The 15,857-nt window shown below is 46.9% G+C and overlaps 3 protein-coding genes across 13 annotated transcripts in view; 2 read left to right on the top strand and 1 right to left on the bottom strand.

The window, feature by feature from the left end:
* The first annotated feature begins 498 nt into the window (after nt 1-498).
* LOC138997891 (uncharacterized) lies at nt 499-1,771 on the top strand. The gene is made up of 2 exons (XM_070399825.1): nt 499-656; nt 1,379-1,771. The coding sequence occupies exon 2, from the start codon at nt 1,404-1,406 to the stop codon at nt 1,536-1,538; it is 135 nt and encodes a 44-aa protein (XP_070255926.1). The 5' UTR covers nt 499-656; nt 1,379-1,403; the 3' UTR covers nt 1,539-1,771.
* A 61-nt stretch (nt 1,772-1,832) lies between these two features.
* DIABLO (diablo IAP-binding mitochondrial protein) lies at nt 1,833-14,362 on the top strand. Its single transcript, XM_070399824.1, has 6 exons — nt 1,833-1,929; nt 2,795-2,921; nt 8,493-8,624; nt 9,257-9,367; nt 9,502-9,598; nt 13,616-14,362. The coding sequence occupies exons 1-6, from the start codon at nt 1,880-1,882 to the stop codon at nt 13,807-13,809; spliced, it is 711 nt and encodes a 236-aa protein (XP_070255925.1). The 5' UTR covers nt 1,833-1,879; the 3' UTR covers nt 13,810-14,362.
* The window catches only part of B3GNT4 (UDP-GlcNAc:betaGal beta-1,3-N-acetylglucosaminyltransferase 4), a 10,497-nt gene continuing 2,445 nt past the window's right edge, over nt 7,806-15,857 (bottom strand). For 3 of the 11 annotated variants that reach the window (XM_070399822.1, XM_070399823.1, XM_070399812.1), the window contains exons 2-6: nt 11,169-15,827; nt 10,396-11,035; nt 10,046-10,105; nt 9,526-9,642; nt 7,806-7,934 (exon numbers count right to left, since the gene is read on the bottom strand). In XM_070399822.1, coding sequence (XP_070255923.1) covers nt 14,758-15,819 — 1,062 coding nt within the window. In that variant the 5' untranslated portion in view covers nt 15,820-15,827 and the 3' untranslated portion in view covers nt 7,806-7,934; nt 9,526-9,642; nt 10,046-10,105; nt 10,396-11,035; nt 11,169-14,757. Of the gene's footprint in view, nt 7,938-9,525; nt 9,643-10,045; nt 10,106-10,395; nt 11,036-11,168; nt 15,828-15,857 lie in introns of all 11 variants that reach the window. The other 8 variants (XM_070399813.1, XM_070399815.1, XM_070399816.1 and 5 more) reach the window with 8 other exon arrangements.

Genomic DNA, 15,857 nt, shown 5'->3' with positions numbered 1-15,857 from the left:
TGGAGGACTTGAAATTGCAAGTGGGCACCTTGGGAAGGTGCCTGTATGATGAGCCTCTAACCTGCTCAGCTCTGTGACTGGGAACCAAGCACTCAGCTCTTGGTTCTCAGCGCCTGTTTCTCACACATACGCATGCTCACATTTGCATGTTTTTTTAAGACAACTTTTGCTTAGCTGGCTGTCATAGTGAATGTCGTTTGTACGGTGGTTCTTTGACTCTGAGAATAGGATGGGATTGCTCTCCATGTGAGTGTTAGAAAAGGATTTGGAGTATATCCCACCCCCAGTGTTTAGAAAAGCAGACAAGAAGGGGCATGAAATACTCCCTGGTGTGCCGCTGGCTTGGTCCATCTAAGTCAGAGCTTGCAGGCGCACCTGGGAGCGCTGTGGGCAGTGGTGGTGACAGGCAGAGCGGTGGGCAGGGTTACCATTGCCCCGCCTGGCCTGGGACCGCGCGTGTGCACAGCTCCCCGGGAGCTCAGGGACCACGTGGAGACTGTGATTGGTCTCTGGACCACACCTAGTTGGTGAGTGCAGCTGCTGCCTGAGAATCCCGCAGCTCTGCCGGACCGCTGGAGTGCACACACGCCACCTTGGGACACCAGATCGGAGAGCAAGCTCTGAGCTGCCACCGCGGCGTCTGAAAACTTGGCTAAGTGAGTGAAATGAGGAGAGGGAAGCTAGTGGGGCGCTGAAGGGAGTTCCTGGGCAGGGCAGCAGTGGAGTCAAGAGCTGGTTGGTGATGGTCACCATCTCATTCCATCTGTGGTGGGAGAGCAGTGGGGCTGGAGCACGATGGGGAAGGAGATGAGCCCAGAATCATATTGAGAGCCACCTCCTGGCACTCCTGCAGTCCTGGCCGCCAGAGGGCTAGCGTGCGGACCACAGCAAAGATCTCAGATCTGCTACTGACCCGCTGGGGCCAGGGGGCTGCAGTGGGGGCCTGCGGCCTTCCCTCCCCAGGTGGGCCTCCTCTTTCCCTCCGAGCAGCAGATGGCTTGAGCTGCAGCTGAGCGGTGGGGAAAGAAAGCTTTACTCCATCAGCCCATTAGCAGCACTCGCAACATTAAAAATGCAGGAGGTGGATGGGAGGAGCGGCAGGGGAGGGACTCACGCAGCAGCGGAGCTGGGAACCGCTAGGCTGCTCTGCCGTCCAAGCCCAGATCCTGACGGGGAACTTTTGGTTTAAAAGAATGAGCATCCAGGCGGTGGTGAGGCCAACATCGGCGCTTTGGGCTTCTTAGCCTTAGGGCGGTGTTCACCCAGGAGGGCGGGACCTCACCCAGCCACCTGCGTCCACTAGTGTCCGCTGGAGGCTGGCCGCGGGCGGAACCGGCGCTCTGCATACTCAGGGTCTCCCGGCTGCCCGTGCCCGCAGGTCTTCGGGCCTCCGGCGCAGGGCGATGCCGGCCTCGTCCACCATCCACGTGCTGCAGCTGCTGCGGGAGCTGCTGGCCTTCGTGCTCCTCAGCTACACGGTGCTCCTGGGCGCGCTGCTGCTGGCCGGCTGGACCACCTACTTCCTGGTGCTGAAGTGACAGCGCCTCCGCGCGGCTCCCCGCCCCTCCCGGCCTCCTCGCTCCGGGGCCGGGGTCCAGCCACGCGTCACCACGGCCGGCTTCGCCCCGCCCACCCCGTGCCCTCAGGCCAGGGCCCGGCCCTCCCCGCGCGGAAGCTCCGGCGGTTGGGTACCGGGCGCGACCGTTACAGCCGTTTCCCTAAACCCCGCCCCTTCTCCGCCTACCCAATCACGACGGCTCACTCGGGCTGGGGCGTGGTCATGGGGCCAGGCCCTCTGGAGTGGAGGCCGCGCCCCGCCCCCCCGCTCACGAAGCTTCGTCACTTCCGGCGTGTGCGTCTGGCGTCCGCGGGCCGTGGGATGGCGGCTCTGAGGAGTTGGCTGTCGCGGAGCGTCTCCTCCTTCTTCAGGTACCGCCGCGGAGTAGGTGTGGCGGGGCGGGACGGGAGACGAAGAGGCGACGGAGAGCGCTCGGCGGGGCGCAGCGCCGGCCTTGCTGGCGTGCCCTTGCCTCCTCGGCCCGCCCCTCTCTCTGGTCCGAGGACGTCCCGCCTCGGCGGGGCCGGGTTCTTCCCTCACTGGCGGCGTTTCCGTTATCCCACTTGCGAACGCGAGCCCGGGGCCTCCCGCTGTCCTCCTGGGGCGGCTCGGCCCGCCCGCGAGTTCCCGCTGCTCTCGAAGCCCGGGCCGGCGGCGGAAGCGTTCCCTGCGGGCAGAAGGGGCCGGGGAGTCGGGCAGCACCTGCGGGTCCAGGTGTGGTCGGCGGGGACTATCGGACTCTGCCCGCGGGGGCTTGAGTGTGAGGTTTGAAAAAGCTTAAACGGCCACACCTGGCACCTGTTGAGTCCAGCGCCGCCTTTCGGCTCGCATTCCCCCGGCAGGGGTTCGCGGACCTGGGGGGCAGGCGGGGGGGCGGGTGGGGGCTTCAGCCAGTCCCGGGCTTCCCAGCCCAGCGCGCCCCGCCGCCCGCAAGGCCGACCCCACACCTGCCCGTAGGTTCCTGCGAAGCCGCAGTGGGAGTTCCCGCCCCCGTGAGTGAGTCGCGGGGTCCGGTACAGATTAGTGGGTGTGACCTCTGGCCCAGCCGGTGGCTCAGTGGTTAAGCATTGACCTATGAACCAGGAAGTCGCAGATTCCTGGTCAGGGCTCAGGTGCAGGAAGCAGCCCGTCAATGGTTCCCTCTCATCACTGATGTTTCTATCCCTGTCTCCCTCTCCCTTCCTCTCTGAAATCAATAAAAACGTTAAAAAAAATAGATGTGACCTCTGTGCCTAGATACAGACGGAGTGTTCCTGCCGAGGCCAGCTTCCGGAGGCGCTGTTTCTCGGAGTTGGTAAGACCATGGCACAAAGCGGTGGCCGTGGGCGTCGGTGTGACCCTGTGTGCAGTTCCCATCGCGCAGGTAAGGCCCCGTGTGCCCTGGGGCAGCGTGTCCCCGCACAGCAGCTCTCATGGTTCTACCAGCGCGAACTTGCTCGCTCTCTCACACGCGCGCGCGCACACACACGTACACACAGCAGGGTGTACTCTCCACCGTGCCGCGTCTTCAGAGCTGACCAAACATTAATATTCCCATTTTGGTTTCCTCTTTTTGTAGGAACAGTTTCTGAAGTTGTCAAATTGTAAAAGGAGGGAAAAGAGAAGTAAGAGTATATTACAGTCTATCACCGAAATAGTCTTTCGTTTAACAAAAATGTCTTGAGCGTTTTTTGTGTACCGTACACACTGGAGAGAAGAAAGGGGAGAAAATGAACAGAGATAAAATGCCAGGTGGCCCTGGCTAGTGTGGCTCAGTGGGTTGAGCATCACAGGTTTGATTCAGTCGGTGTGTTCTATTTTTTTTTCTCAGCCCCCCTTTTTTTCTCCCTTTCTCTCAAATCAATAAAAAACATCTTTTTTTAAAAAAAGCCAGGTGATAAGTGCTGTGCAGAAAACAAATAGGGGGAGCGATAGGAAGTGCTGGACCGAGTTATGTTTTAGATAGGGTGTCCACTCTGATGACGTGGTGGTTAAGTAGAGAGCAGAACAAACTTTGTAGTATAGTTTGATATCGGAGCATGCGAGAGTGAGCCATACAATATTTTGGGGAAGACTTTCTAGGCAGAAGGAACTCAAGTGCAAAGGTAGAAGCATAATACCCTCAAGGTCCAGCCATGTTGTTGCAAATGGCAAGATTTCCTTCTTTTATATTGCTGAATAATATTCCATTGTGTGTGTTTGTACATACACATACATACCACATCTTTATCCATTCATCTATCCCTGGACACCTAGGTTGCTTCTGTATCTTGGCTACTGTAAATGAACATAGAATGCATATATCTTTTTTTTAAAATACATTTTTATTGCTTTCAGAGAGGAAGGGAGGGGGAGAAAGAGAGAGAGAGATAGAAACATCAGTGATGAGAGAATCATTGATTGGCTGCCTCCTGCAAGCCTCCCACTGGGGATTGAGTCTGCAACCTAGGCTCTATCCACTGAGCCAACCCAGCCAGGGCTATATCTTTTTTAATTAGTGATTTTGTTTTCAGATAAATACCCAGAAGTGGAATTGCTGGATCGTATGGCAGTTCTATTTTTTTTTTTTTAAATATATTTTATTGATTTTTTACAGAGAGGAAGGGAGAGAGAGAGAGAGTTAGAAACATCGATGAGAGAGAAACATCGATCAGCTGCCTCCTGCACATCTCCTACTGGGGATGTGCCCGAAACCCAGGTACATGCCCTTGACCGGAATCGAACCTCGGACCTTTCAGTCTGCAGACGCTCTATCCACTGAGCCAAACCGGTTTCGGCGGCAGTTCTATTTTTAATTTTGGGGGGAAACTCCGTATTATTTTCCATAGCGGCTCCACTAATTTACAATCCCATCAGCAGCGCATGAGGGCTCCCTTTTCTCCGCATCCTCCTCAGCACTTGTTGATTTGTTGATAAGAGCTAATAGCCATGCCGAAACCGGTTTGGCTCAGTGGATAGAGTGTCGGCCTGCGGACTGAAGGGTCCTGGGTTCGATTCCGGTCAAGGGCATGTGCCTGGGTTGCGGGCACATCCCCAGTGGGAGATGTGCAGGAGGCAGCTGATCGATGTTTCTCTCTCATCGATGTTTCTGGCTCTCTATCTCTCTCCCTTCCTCTCCGTAAAAAATCAATAAAATATATTTAAAAAAAAAAAAAAAGAGCTAATAGCTATTCTGACAGGTGTGAGGTGATCATTGTGGTTTTAGTGTGCATTTCTGTGGTGATTAGTGATGTTGAACATCTTTTCATGTGTGTTGGCCATCTTGGGGAAAATATCTGTTCAGGTCCTGACATGTTTTAATTTTTTATTTTGGCGGGGGGGTGTTGTATGAGTTCTTTATATATTTTAGACGTTAAACCTTTATTAGATGTATCATTTGTGAATATCTTCTCGCATTCAGCAGGTTATCTTTTCACTTTGTTGGTGGTTTCCTTTGCAAGACTTTTTGATATATTACCATTTGTTTATTTTCTCTTTTGTTACCCTGGCTTGAGGAGATATTTTCAAAAAGATACTGTTAAGAGTTTATTGCCTGTATTTTTCCTTCTAGGAATTTAATGGTTTCAGGTCTAACATTTAAGTTTTTTACCTATTTTGAGTTTATTTTTGTATATGGTGTAAGAAAGTGGTCTATTTGTCCAGTTTTTCCAACACCACTTACTGAAGTGATTGTCTTTACCCCCATTGTATATCCTTGCTGCCTTTGTCATAGATTGACCATATAAGTGAGGTTTTATTTCTGGACTCTTTATTCCATTGTCCTGTCTTTTTTTATGCCAGTACCATACTGTGTGATTATTGTCGCTTTATAGTATAGTTTAATAATCAGAGAGCATGATAGCTCCCACTTTCTCAAGATTTCTTTGGTTATTTGGGGTGTTTTGTGGTTCCATATAAATTTTAGGAATAGGTGGTCTAATTTTGAGGAGAATGCCATTGGTATTTTAATAGGGATTGCACTGAATCTGTATGTCACTTTTAGTAGTGAGGACATTATAATGATGTTAATCCTTCCATTTATTTGTGTCTTGTTCAGTATCTTACAGTTTTCAGAGTATAGGACTTTCACCTCTTTGGTTAAATTTATTCCTAGGTATATTTCTCATGCAATTGTGAATGAACTATTTTCTTAATTTCTCCTTCTGATCATTTATTATTGGTGTATAGAAACAACAGATTTCTGTATGTGGATTCTGTATCGTGCAACTTTATTGAAGTCATTTATTCTAATTTTTTGGAAGGAGTCTTTAGGGTTTTCCATATATAGTATTATGTCATCTGACATAATTTTTAAAGGTGCATGTGAAAGTAGGAAAACCAAGAGGAGTCTAGGCACGAGATGATGGTGCACTTGGTCTAGGCGGGAGCAGTGGAGGTGGGGAGAATAGGGTCACGTGTCGTCAGCAGGGCTTGCTGATGAGTCAGATGTGGAGTATATAAACTAGATCAGGGGTCCTCAAACTAGGCCCACGGGCCACATGCAAATACAAATATTGTATTTGTTCCCGTTTTTTTTTTACTTCAAAATAAGATATGTGCAGTGTGCATAGGAATTTGTTCATAGTTTTTTTTTAAACTATAGTCCGGCCCTCCAACGGTCTGAGGGACAGTGAACTGGCCCCCTGTTTAAAAAGTTTGAGGACCCCTGACCTAGATGCTTTACAAAGGCCTAAGCAACTGAAACAATGGAGTGCTGTAGGTTTTTGGAGGAAGAAATAAAGAATTGATGGTCTGAGATATTTAGTAGACATCTAGGTGGAACTGTTAACACTCCGGTGTGGGGTGAATTTCCCGCCAAAATATAAGATGGCGCGGGCAATTATTTAGGTTTCCCGCGCAAAATCAGGGATTTTTATGATACCTATTACCCCAATGGGTATGAAACGGTTCGCATACGCAGGTAGGTATCTTTGTGAACGGCAAACAAACAAATATTTGGTAATACGCAGTTACAATCGGCCCGAGTTTACACGTTTCCCGCACTCCACCGCAAATCTATATGAACCGAGTTAAGACGGCTCCCGCTGAGTACGCGCAATTCACGCGAGCCGACTTAACTCGTTTCCCCCACTCCAAGTGTTAAGTAGACAGTTGATATGAAAGGTGGTACCTTATTTTTAAAATCACTGGTTATAATCTTTCCGGAAGAACTAAATAGGAAACCAGCAAATTCTACTTTAGCAAAATATTCCTGACATGTAAATATGTGTTTATCATAAGATTAATTCCATTTATTACAAGTATTTTCAGCATCCTCTGAGGCTCACTGATGAGCCCTCACCTTTTTGTGCCTCCACTTTAACTTTTGTCACTGCACATTGATGAATCTTTAACCTTAAAACCTTTACTTGAACAGCAAGCCATTTTCAGTCACAATTAGGACATTTTTGGGTTTGTCTTTTCTCAGTTTGTGTACTAGTCTGGGTCACATAAGAGGAACCTCTAGTTCAGTGGTCCTCAACCTTCTGGCCCTTTAAATACAGTTCCTCATGTTGTGACCCAACCATAAAATTATTTTCGTTGCTACTTCATAACTGTAATGTTGCTACTGTTATGAATCATAATGTAAATATCTGATATGCAGAATGGTCTTAGGTGACTCCTGTGAAAGGGTCGTTCGACCGCCAAAGGGGTCTCGACCCACAGGTTGAGAACCGCTGCTCCAGTTCTGCAGGAACAGCATTTTTGTTCAGCACCTGCGGCAGCTCTGCATTGTGTTAGACTCAAATCCAAGGGACACCGTGCCCTCCCGCCCCAGTTCCTGAACACCCCTACACACGTTTTCTTTTCCTCATTGTGTCTTCTAACCAGATGCCTCACCACTAATCCTCGTTATCTTCAGGCCCACATCCATCTCTCCTTAAAGCATTCCTCGTCCAACAATCTCCTTTTCTGACCACTTAATGTTGTCTATTTTTATATTTGATGATAGTCCATTTGGCTCTCTCCTGAGTCCGTCAGCAGAGCCCATGGGAAGATTTAGTGTGAGGTCTGGATGTCTGTCTTTTTGGTGAAATTATATAACTTCTCTGAGCTTCCATTTCCTCATCTATTAAAAAAGAAGTGATACTATCTGAACTGGTGAAAGTGCACTGTAAAATGTAGGGCATTATGAAGACGTAAGTTATCAGAACAGATCAAAATTAGCTTCTCATAAGCACAAATACTGTCATTCCTCCCTTTCTAGCCCTTCAGTGTACAGTACATAATGAATACTTATTTGATTGAATGAAATACAGATATGATAAATAAAGTCTTGATTTGCTCCTGTATCAGAGATATTTATTGACTGCTGCTTTCAACAGGCCACACTATGTATTTACACTCTTTAGCAAGAACAGGACACTAGGTGACGGAGGGGGTTGGTTTCTTTGTTAGTTGTAGTACAGTCAGGGTTCTGCTGAGGAAGAAAAGGCAGAGTCAGGTGGTTATATTGGCTTTTCTAGCACAATCGCTGTGGTCAGAGCTCATTCTACTCAGAGTTGCCCATTTACTTTCTTCTCCGCTTAATCCTCAACTCTGTGAAGCCTTTTGTAAGCTGTTCTCATTCAACACAGAAGTGATTGCTCTCATGGTCTTGATTGCATTCCTTTTTCAAGTTCTCTATAACCTCCAGCCCTTCCCCTCCTTATCTGAAATCTTTGAGGGCAAAGAATATATCTTTATTTTCATATCCCAAGCATCTAGCACTGTGGTAATGAATGAATCATACCTTCATGAGATTTGTTGGTTATAACAACTAGCCTTTTATGAAAAGAAAACTTTGCTGTTTGCAGCAGAGTTTGTAGGTAGAGAGCATGCTCTGGAATTATTTCTACTTATTGTCTTAAATAGCCAAAATAAGCTTAAAAAGAAGCGGTTGATGGTGCAGTATGAGAATTATGTTTCCACCAGGCTGTCTGGGACACCTCTGCTCGTGCTTTGGAAGTTGAGTGAAAATGTTTGTGTCTTTCAGAAATCAGAGCCTCATGCTCTCAGTAACGACGCACTAATGAGGAGGGCTGTGTCTCTGGTAACAGATAGCACCTCCACCTTTCTCTCGCAGACCACGTATGCATTGATTGAAGCCATCACAGAGTATACTAAGGTAAGCCTCGCTCATCTAGACCAGTGGTTAGCAACCTGGCTCACAGACCAAGCTGGTCTGGTGCCTGCTTTTGTGAGTTAACAGTTGCAGTCGGTTATAGGGCCCACAAAGCCTAAAATACTTACTCTTGCCCTGATCGAAAGCACTGGTTTTTAAAAGAAAAACCTTAAATATAGCAGCGCAGTTTATAAGACGGGGGAACCAAGATGATTTGGTTCTGTTAGGGGTGAAAGGGCCCAAAGTCTACCACCAGCAGCACCAGGGGCTTCTCTGTGAGGACAGTTTGGAAACCATTGTTGTGACCTAATAGAGTATATGGGTAATCAGAATCATTTAAAATTCTCATATCTTTATTTTCTAGTGGCTTTTTCCTGAGCCTTCTCAGTTCCCCTCTGCACTGTGCTCTCTTTCTATGTCTGAATTACTCACAAGCTTTTAAAAACACGAAAGTTGATAAGTGGAGCTCTCGCCCTGGAATAATGCCCCGATTTCCCACACCATGCGTGTCTGGGAGGCGAGGACTGAAGGCCAGTTTGCTGTAATGGGACTTTATCATCTGCAGGTGTGGGTCTCACTAATCCTACTTCATATGCGTCACTCATTTCACTCAGACTTGTTTATTCTATTTGTAGGCTGTTTATACCTTAGTTTCTCTGTACCGACAATATACAAGTTTACTCGGGAAAATGAATTCACAGGAGGAAGATGAAGTGTGGCAGGTGATTATAGGAGCCAGAGTTGAGGTAAGCAAGGAGTCAGGCATTTCTGTATGCCAGCTCCTGCCTCCTTGTGGTGTCTAACCAGTCACTGTTCTCTAAATCTGCCATTTTGAATAAGTCCTTTAAATGTGCTTAAGCCCTTCATGTTTAATTTACAGATGACTTCAAAACAGCAAGAGTACCTGAGGTTGGAGAATACCTGGATGACCGCAGTCAGTCTTTCAGAGATGGCGGCGGAAGCTGCGTACCACACCGGTAGGTTCCAGTTTTCACTGTGGAGGTGCCATTGGAGTTCTCTTCTGGAGGTGAAATGAGAGATTGGATTAGATGGTCTAGAGCCCATGAGGCTCTAACTTGGTGAGAAAAGGTCCCCATCTTATTTGCACAAAGGGGAAGACTAACACCCCTGAGGACCAAGCCAGTAGAAGCTAGATTGTCAGTATCTAGAAAATAAAATGGTAAAACTACTGCCAACTGGAAAATTGGACTGCCTTCAAATAGTTTTTAAACATTTTATTATTTATTTTATAACCTAGATAATTTATGAATAATGTTTGTCCATTTCAGGCTTTGTGGTAAGCATTTTATAGATACTTTTAATTTAAACATCCACAGTTTCCTTAAAGTAGGACCTATTGTCATTCTCACCTCACAGGTGAAGAAACTAGGGGGTCGGGGGCGGCAGAGGGGTTAGTAACTCACCCAGGATGCTGTGGCACAAGCAGCCACACTGGGGTTTAGGCCCAACGGTTGAGCATCGACCTATGAACCAGAAGGTCACAGTTTGATTCCCATTCTCTCTCTTTCTTCCTCTCTGAGATCAATAAAAGTATATATATATATTTTTTTAAATATTTTGAGAGAAACCTGACTGGTCCATGGTCCCAAAAAGGTAGCTCACAAATTACAGCCCAGGACCAGCTCTTATTAAGAAACTGGTATGTTAAAACACTTCTTTTTCTATTTCAGGATATCAGACTTGGGTCTCTAGCGCCAAATTTTTAAAAGGGTACAAAAAACTTTCTTTAAAAAAGTAAAAGCAAAGCCCTAACCTGTTTGGCTCAGTGGATAGAGCATCAGCCTGCGGACTGAAGGGTCCCAGGTTCGATTCCAGTCAAGGGCATGTACCTCGGTTGCGGGCATATCCCCAGTGGGGAGTGTGCAGGAGGCAGCTGATCGATGTTTCTCTCTCATCGATGTTCCTAACTCTCTATCCTTCTCCTTTCCTCTCTGTAAAAAATCAATAAAATATATATTTTTTAAAAAGGTAAAAGCAAAAAAGACTTCTTAGTTAACTAAAACCTGAGGAATCAGATTCTGAAGACAGGTCTGGTGTGGTAGTGGCAGTGGAGGTGGAGTGGGACTCCCAGGCCACTCAGCCAGGCAGGCTTAAATCTAGCAGAGGAAACAGGAGAGGAAGTAAGCATTATCTGAAAAAAACAGGCATTTCCCAGATTGAAAGGGCTCACAAAGACTCTAAACAGATTCAGAATGTAAAAATCCTAAAAAGTATAAGAAAAAAGTAGATGTACTTACAAAGGAAGTATAATCAGACATCAGTCTTCTTATAAGCAACCCCAGATGCAAGGTGATAAAATGTGAGCATGAAAGATATTTTCAGGCATAAAAAGACTCAAAGTTTACCAAACACGTGTTTTCTGGAAAAACTCTATGAAGAAAAATTACAAGCAACTGAAATACAAGAATAATGAATAAAATTTAGTAAAACTTGTCAGAAGTTCTGAGTATTGAACAAATTTTTATTGAACCCATTTTTTAAAAATGAATAAATTTGGGGAAGTGGAAGCATGCTAAGCCTTCTTACCTTTTTTGGGAAGAAGAGGGACATTGGCTTATTAGACACTGCTAAACACTGCAAAGAGAATGGGGGGGAAGGGACAGAAAAGCAGGGCAGTTGCGAAGAAATGAAACCTATTAGAAAAGGCAAAGCAAAACAGGAACAACATCAAACATCAGTAGTCACGATAAGAACATTACATTTACTGTTATTAAATGATGCTTTAGATTATGTTAGAAATAATTTCGGCTACAACTGTTTACATAGGCACCTAAAACAAAATGGCATAGGAAAGTTGAAAGTTAGAAAAAGTGAACCACACACAAAAAGAGTGTTACCCAAAAACGCTGGCAGAGCCACGTCAGAATCAGAACAAGGATTCAAGACAAAGCGTTAAAAGGGACAGAACAATTCATGGAGAAGATACCAATCATGAGGTGCCTGGTATTCAGCTTTACACGCATCTCAGCCTCGCTGGTCAAGACCAAAACAGTTAAAACTAAAAGGGTTGGAACAGAATGATTTTTCAAAGCTTAACCAAATATATATACTAAAAAGAACATTTTGTTTACTTTCCACACACATTCTTTTCAAACAAATAGAACGTGTACAAAAACTGATTTTGTGCCAGGTGACAAAGACTCAGCAAATTCCTTCACTCTCCTTCTCCACCAAAATTCAAAATGGAAAGTTAGATATATTTAGAACTGTGATGATAAATGTAGGATATAGCAGACCCAAGAGCTGTAAACTAATTGGCTTTAAAGAGAAATTGACATGCAAGTGTCATAAATACAAAGAACAGCAGCATGAATGACAGGTAATGTTCACTGTATGAGAAGTACTAAGTTACTTTTAACTTAGAAAAAAAAGCAAAATAAATCCACACAGTGTAAGAATAAAGGAAATAAAACGTATAAGAAACCTAAAAAGGCCGAAACCGGTTTGGCTCAGTGGATAGAGCGTCGGCCTGCGGACTGAAAGGTCCCAGGTTCGATTCCGGTCAAGGGCATGTACCTGGGTTGCGGGCACTTCCCCAGTGGGAGATGTGCAGGAGGCAGCTGATCGGTGTTTCTCTCTCATCGATGTTTCTAACTCTCTATCTCTCTCCCTTCCTCTCTGTAAAAAAATCAATAAAATATATTTAAAAAAAAAAAAGAAACCTAAAAAGAAATAGTCCAAAAGGTAAAATTTGGTTCCTTGAAAAGAATTTAAAAATAAGATTTGGCATGTGTGGCTTTTTAGTGAGCAAAAGCAACGTCAGAAAGAGCTATTATTGTTTTGAAGGTTTTTTATATTGTATGAGAATTCCAAATTGACCCAAGAAGAATCAAAAAAAAAAAAAGACCAATCACCATAAAAGTTGAAATAGTATTCAAAGATTCTGTGCCCCAAAAGTAGACACTAAACCCAAGCTGTTTTGTGGAGAGTTTTATCTCCTCTTCTAGAAACATAATTCCTGTTACAGAAAGCGTACCAGTCATAGATGATAAAAAACCTCCTATTATAATGTATAAAGCCAGCACAGGCCTGATCTAAGACGACTAGACCAGCACCAAGACAAAAATATAGTTCAGTGTCACAAATACAGATGTAAATCAAGCATAGCCATTCACCCTCAGAATACAGTGATAATCCAGCACTAGAAAAAACTGCCAACATAATTCACTACTTGGTCATGTACAGTAAAGGTTTTTAAAAATCCACCTGTGTAATCTTCTCAATGTATGCCCCAAAAGCCTTCAGTAAAATGTGGTACCCATTTATGATGTATATCTAAGTACAATTATGAATAGAGAGAATTTTCTTAAATGATAAAGGTTGATTCTACTTAACAGTGAAATATGAAAAGCATTTCCATCAAGGTCAGAAATGAGAGGTTGGATGCCTATTAACCACTACCTTTCAGCATTGTACCGGAGGTTTTCATTAATGCAGTAAGGTAGAAAACCACCCAAATCAATAGATAGTGGGTAAATATGCCTATCTCATGATGAACTACACTAGCAACAGGTAAAAGAAATTATAGAGCTCAAAAAACATTTCTAAACAAAATTGCAAAAGACATTCAATAAATACCTTTTGTGCTATTATGTAAACTTACAGTAATATTTCTCTAAGCATTCCATATGTATATGGCCAATTTTATTGGTGGTCTCTTAATTTATCAAAAAGAAATTAGTATTTGTGTATTTAAATTAAGCATCTATTTTAAGAGCTAGGTAGCTATAAAGATTGTGGGAATTGCATGTAATAATTATAATGATAGCTGCTCATAGCTGGAGAAATATGCTAGGACTTTGACAATAAAAAGTAAAATGCACACCTGAATGTGGAATTCGAGTTCTCTGCTCTGCAGACAGAAGGCTGGCAGAGAGGACGGGCTCAGATGACAAGCAGGGAGCCCCGCTTTCCTGCGTCCACTCGCACCTGCCCTGCAGGCTGCTCAGCTTAACTGTCCCATCTCTTGGCAGGAGCAGATCAGGCCTCTATAACCGCCAGGAATCACATTCAGCTGGTGAAGTCGCAGGTGCAGGAAGTGCGCCAGCTCTCCCAGAAAGCAGAAACCAAGTTGGCAGAAGCACAGACAGAAGAACTCCGTCAGAAAACACAGGAGGCGGATGACAGGGCTGAGCCGGAACAGGAGGCCTACCTGCGTGAGGATTGAGGGCCTGAGCCGCTGCCCACGTCCGCCCACTCAGCCTGGGGTCGGCACGGCTTTCTCTGCACAGAGAGGAGGCGCAGGTCCTGCCCTGGCCCATCAGGCCAGAGGCATTTTGTGAGCTGTGAGTGCCTGACCCCTGAACCCTGGTCTCAGGCTTGTACTGGACCTGGTTCTTAGTCCGGGGCACTGCAACCTGTTTACCGTTGCACCCCACTCAGCACAGCTGCCCTCTCACCCACCCACCGATTGTTTTACTTCCTGCCCAGAGCATCTCACCAACCTGGCCAGAGGCCTTTTCTGTCATGCCCACAAGTTCAGTAGCTGTTTTAACCTCATTTCCAAACTTATTCAAATAGGAGTTAGTATTTGCTCCCTCCATAGGGATGTGAGTTTTGGGGGCGAGGGGAGCCTGTTCTCTTTGTAAGATTTCTTTTTAAGTGTTTCTAATGCCTTCTCTGACCTGGCCCCCTGGCCAAGCAGCCAAAAGTCCATTCATTATTCTTAAGGGACTGAATGCAGAGTGTTTACCTGGTACTTTCAACAGGACTTACTCCAACACCTGCTTCCTGTGTCCTCCTTTCCTTCGAGTTTCTCTATTGTATCTGAAGGAGAATAATTTTTTTTGCATTTAAAAATGAAAATGTGTGTGTTTTCTGGGGTCCTCTGCAGCCTCTCACTTTCACCCTCCTCCCCCTGACTGGCAGAATGCCAAAGGGCTCCAGGAGCCCCCCGACCCGTCACCCCGCTCCCCCATATGCTGTGCTTTGGGAACCATTCAACACGTGTCGGTCCAGGTTAGCCAGGTTTCAGTGTTTTTAATCAAAGTTAGAAAAGTTTGGGAGGGGGTTACAAAAACTAAGCATTTCCTGTAGACCATCATGGGTGAAGTTTCAAGTTTCTCAATTTCTTCTATGATAGGAAAATCTACACTCAATCCACTCAGCCTACCCCTCAGAGCTGGGGCAAGGGGCCAGCAGCGCACTTAAGCCCCTCATCTGTCACCAGTGCCCACATGGTCCACATCTCCAGGGGGCTGAGCCGGTGCACCAGGAGGAGCCCTCTGAACAGGCAGGGGTCCAGGGGGTCCAGGGGCTGCCGTATTCCAAATGTCTTGAAGCCAGCGTGGTGCATGGGGCTCACCCCCAGCTTCCTCAGGCACATACCCACAAAGACGTCATCGATGGGGAAGAGTTCGGCCCCTTCCACGGCTGCTCGGAGGTGCTGCACGGTGGCTCTGGACATGACATACCCTCCACCCCCAGCATAGGGCGGGTAATGGCGGGCCCTGTACATGGAGGGTGGGATGAAGTACTTGACCTTGGTGTTCCTGTTGGGCAGAGCCTGGCGGATGACATCTCCCACCAAGAGGTCCTGGGCTGGGTCCCAGCCGTCCAGGAACTCCAGGACATTGGGCACGTGGACAAAGACATCGTCATCTCCCTTTAGCATGAAGTGGGCCTGGGGACAGGCAGCCGCCACCCAGCGCTGCAGGTGCAGCTCCTTGAGCGTCAGGTTGAAGAAGTCCTCAGTGAAGTCCCACTGGAGGATATCGTCAAACTCGCGGCTCTCATAGGCCAGCAGCTGGGCAGGGGGTGCGGGACCTGCCACCCCTAGGAGGAACACCAGCTTCAGCTGCCGGCCCCCAGCCCAGTCTCCCACCCGGCCCCACGTGCTGCGGATGGCCGCACGCCGCTCCACATGGCCAGGCTGCGACTTGATGGCCAGGAGCAGAAAGACGTCCTCGGCACAGCCTGAAGGTTCCAGCAAAATGGAGAAATTGCGGCAGTGGCGATAGGTCAAGAAGAGACGGTGCCGGCTAGGCAGGGACAGGGAGGCATTCGCCACAGTGTGGTTGGGTGGACAGTGGCTGCGGCGGGGCCCCGGGGGAGCCCAGAAGGGCTGGCGGGCGGTGGGGAGCCCTGCTGGCTTGGCCTCCTTCTTCAGGAAGAGCAGGCAGCTGAGCAGCAGCACAGCGAGGCTGTACAGGACCAGCCAGCCCAGCCTGCGGAACATGGCAGGGCCTGCAAGGAAAGAGCCTGTGAGCGGGCCCA

Source organism: Myotis yumanensis, unplaced genomic scaffold (genome assembly GCF_028538775.1).
Source record: "Myotis yumanensis isolate MYYU_CA2020_CCGP unplaced genomic scaffold, mMyoYum1.0.hap1 SCAF_19, whole genome shotgun sequence".
Lineage (NCBI taxonomy): Eukaryota > Metazoa > Chordata > Mammalia > Chiroptera > Vespertilionidae > Myotis > Myotis yumanensis.
This window is presented reverse-complemented; position numbering and strand designations above follow the sequence as displayed.

Excerpts from the sequence above, each read along its gene's own strand:
- LOC138997891 (XM_070399825.1), top strand. The coding sequence starts at position 1,404 with ATGCCGGCCTCGTCCACCATCCACGTGCTGCAGCTGCTGCGGGAGCTG.
- DIABLO (XM_070399824.1), top strand. The coding sequence starts at position 1,880 with ATGGCGGCTCTGAGGAGTTGGCTGTCGCGGAGCGTCTCCTCCTTCTTC. Across the intron at positions 8,625-9,256 it reads CCATCACAGAGTATACTAAG|GCTGTTTATACCTTAGTTTC; the intron begins GTAAGCCTCGCT and ends TTCTATTTGTAG. Across the intron at positions 9,599-13,615 it reads GGAAGCTGCGTACCACACCG|GAGCAGATCAGGCCTCTATA; the intron begins GTAGGTTCCAGT and ends ATCTCTTGGCAG.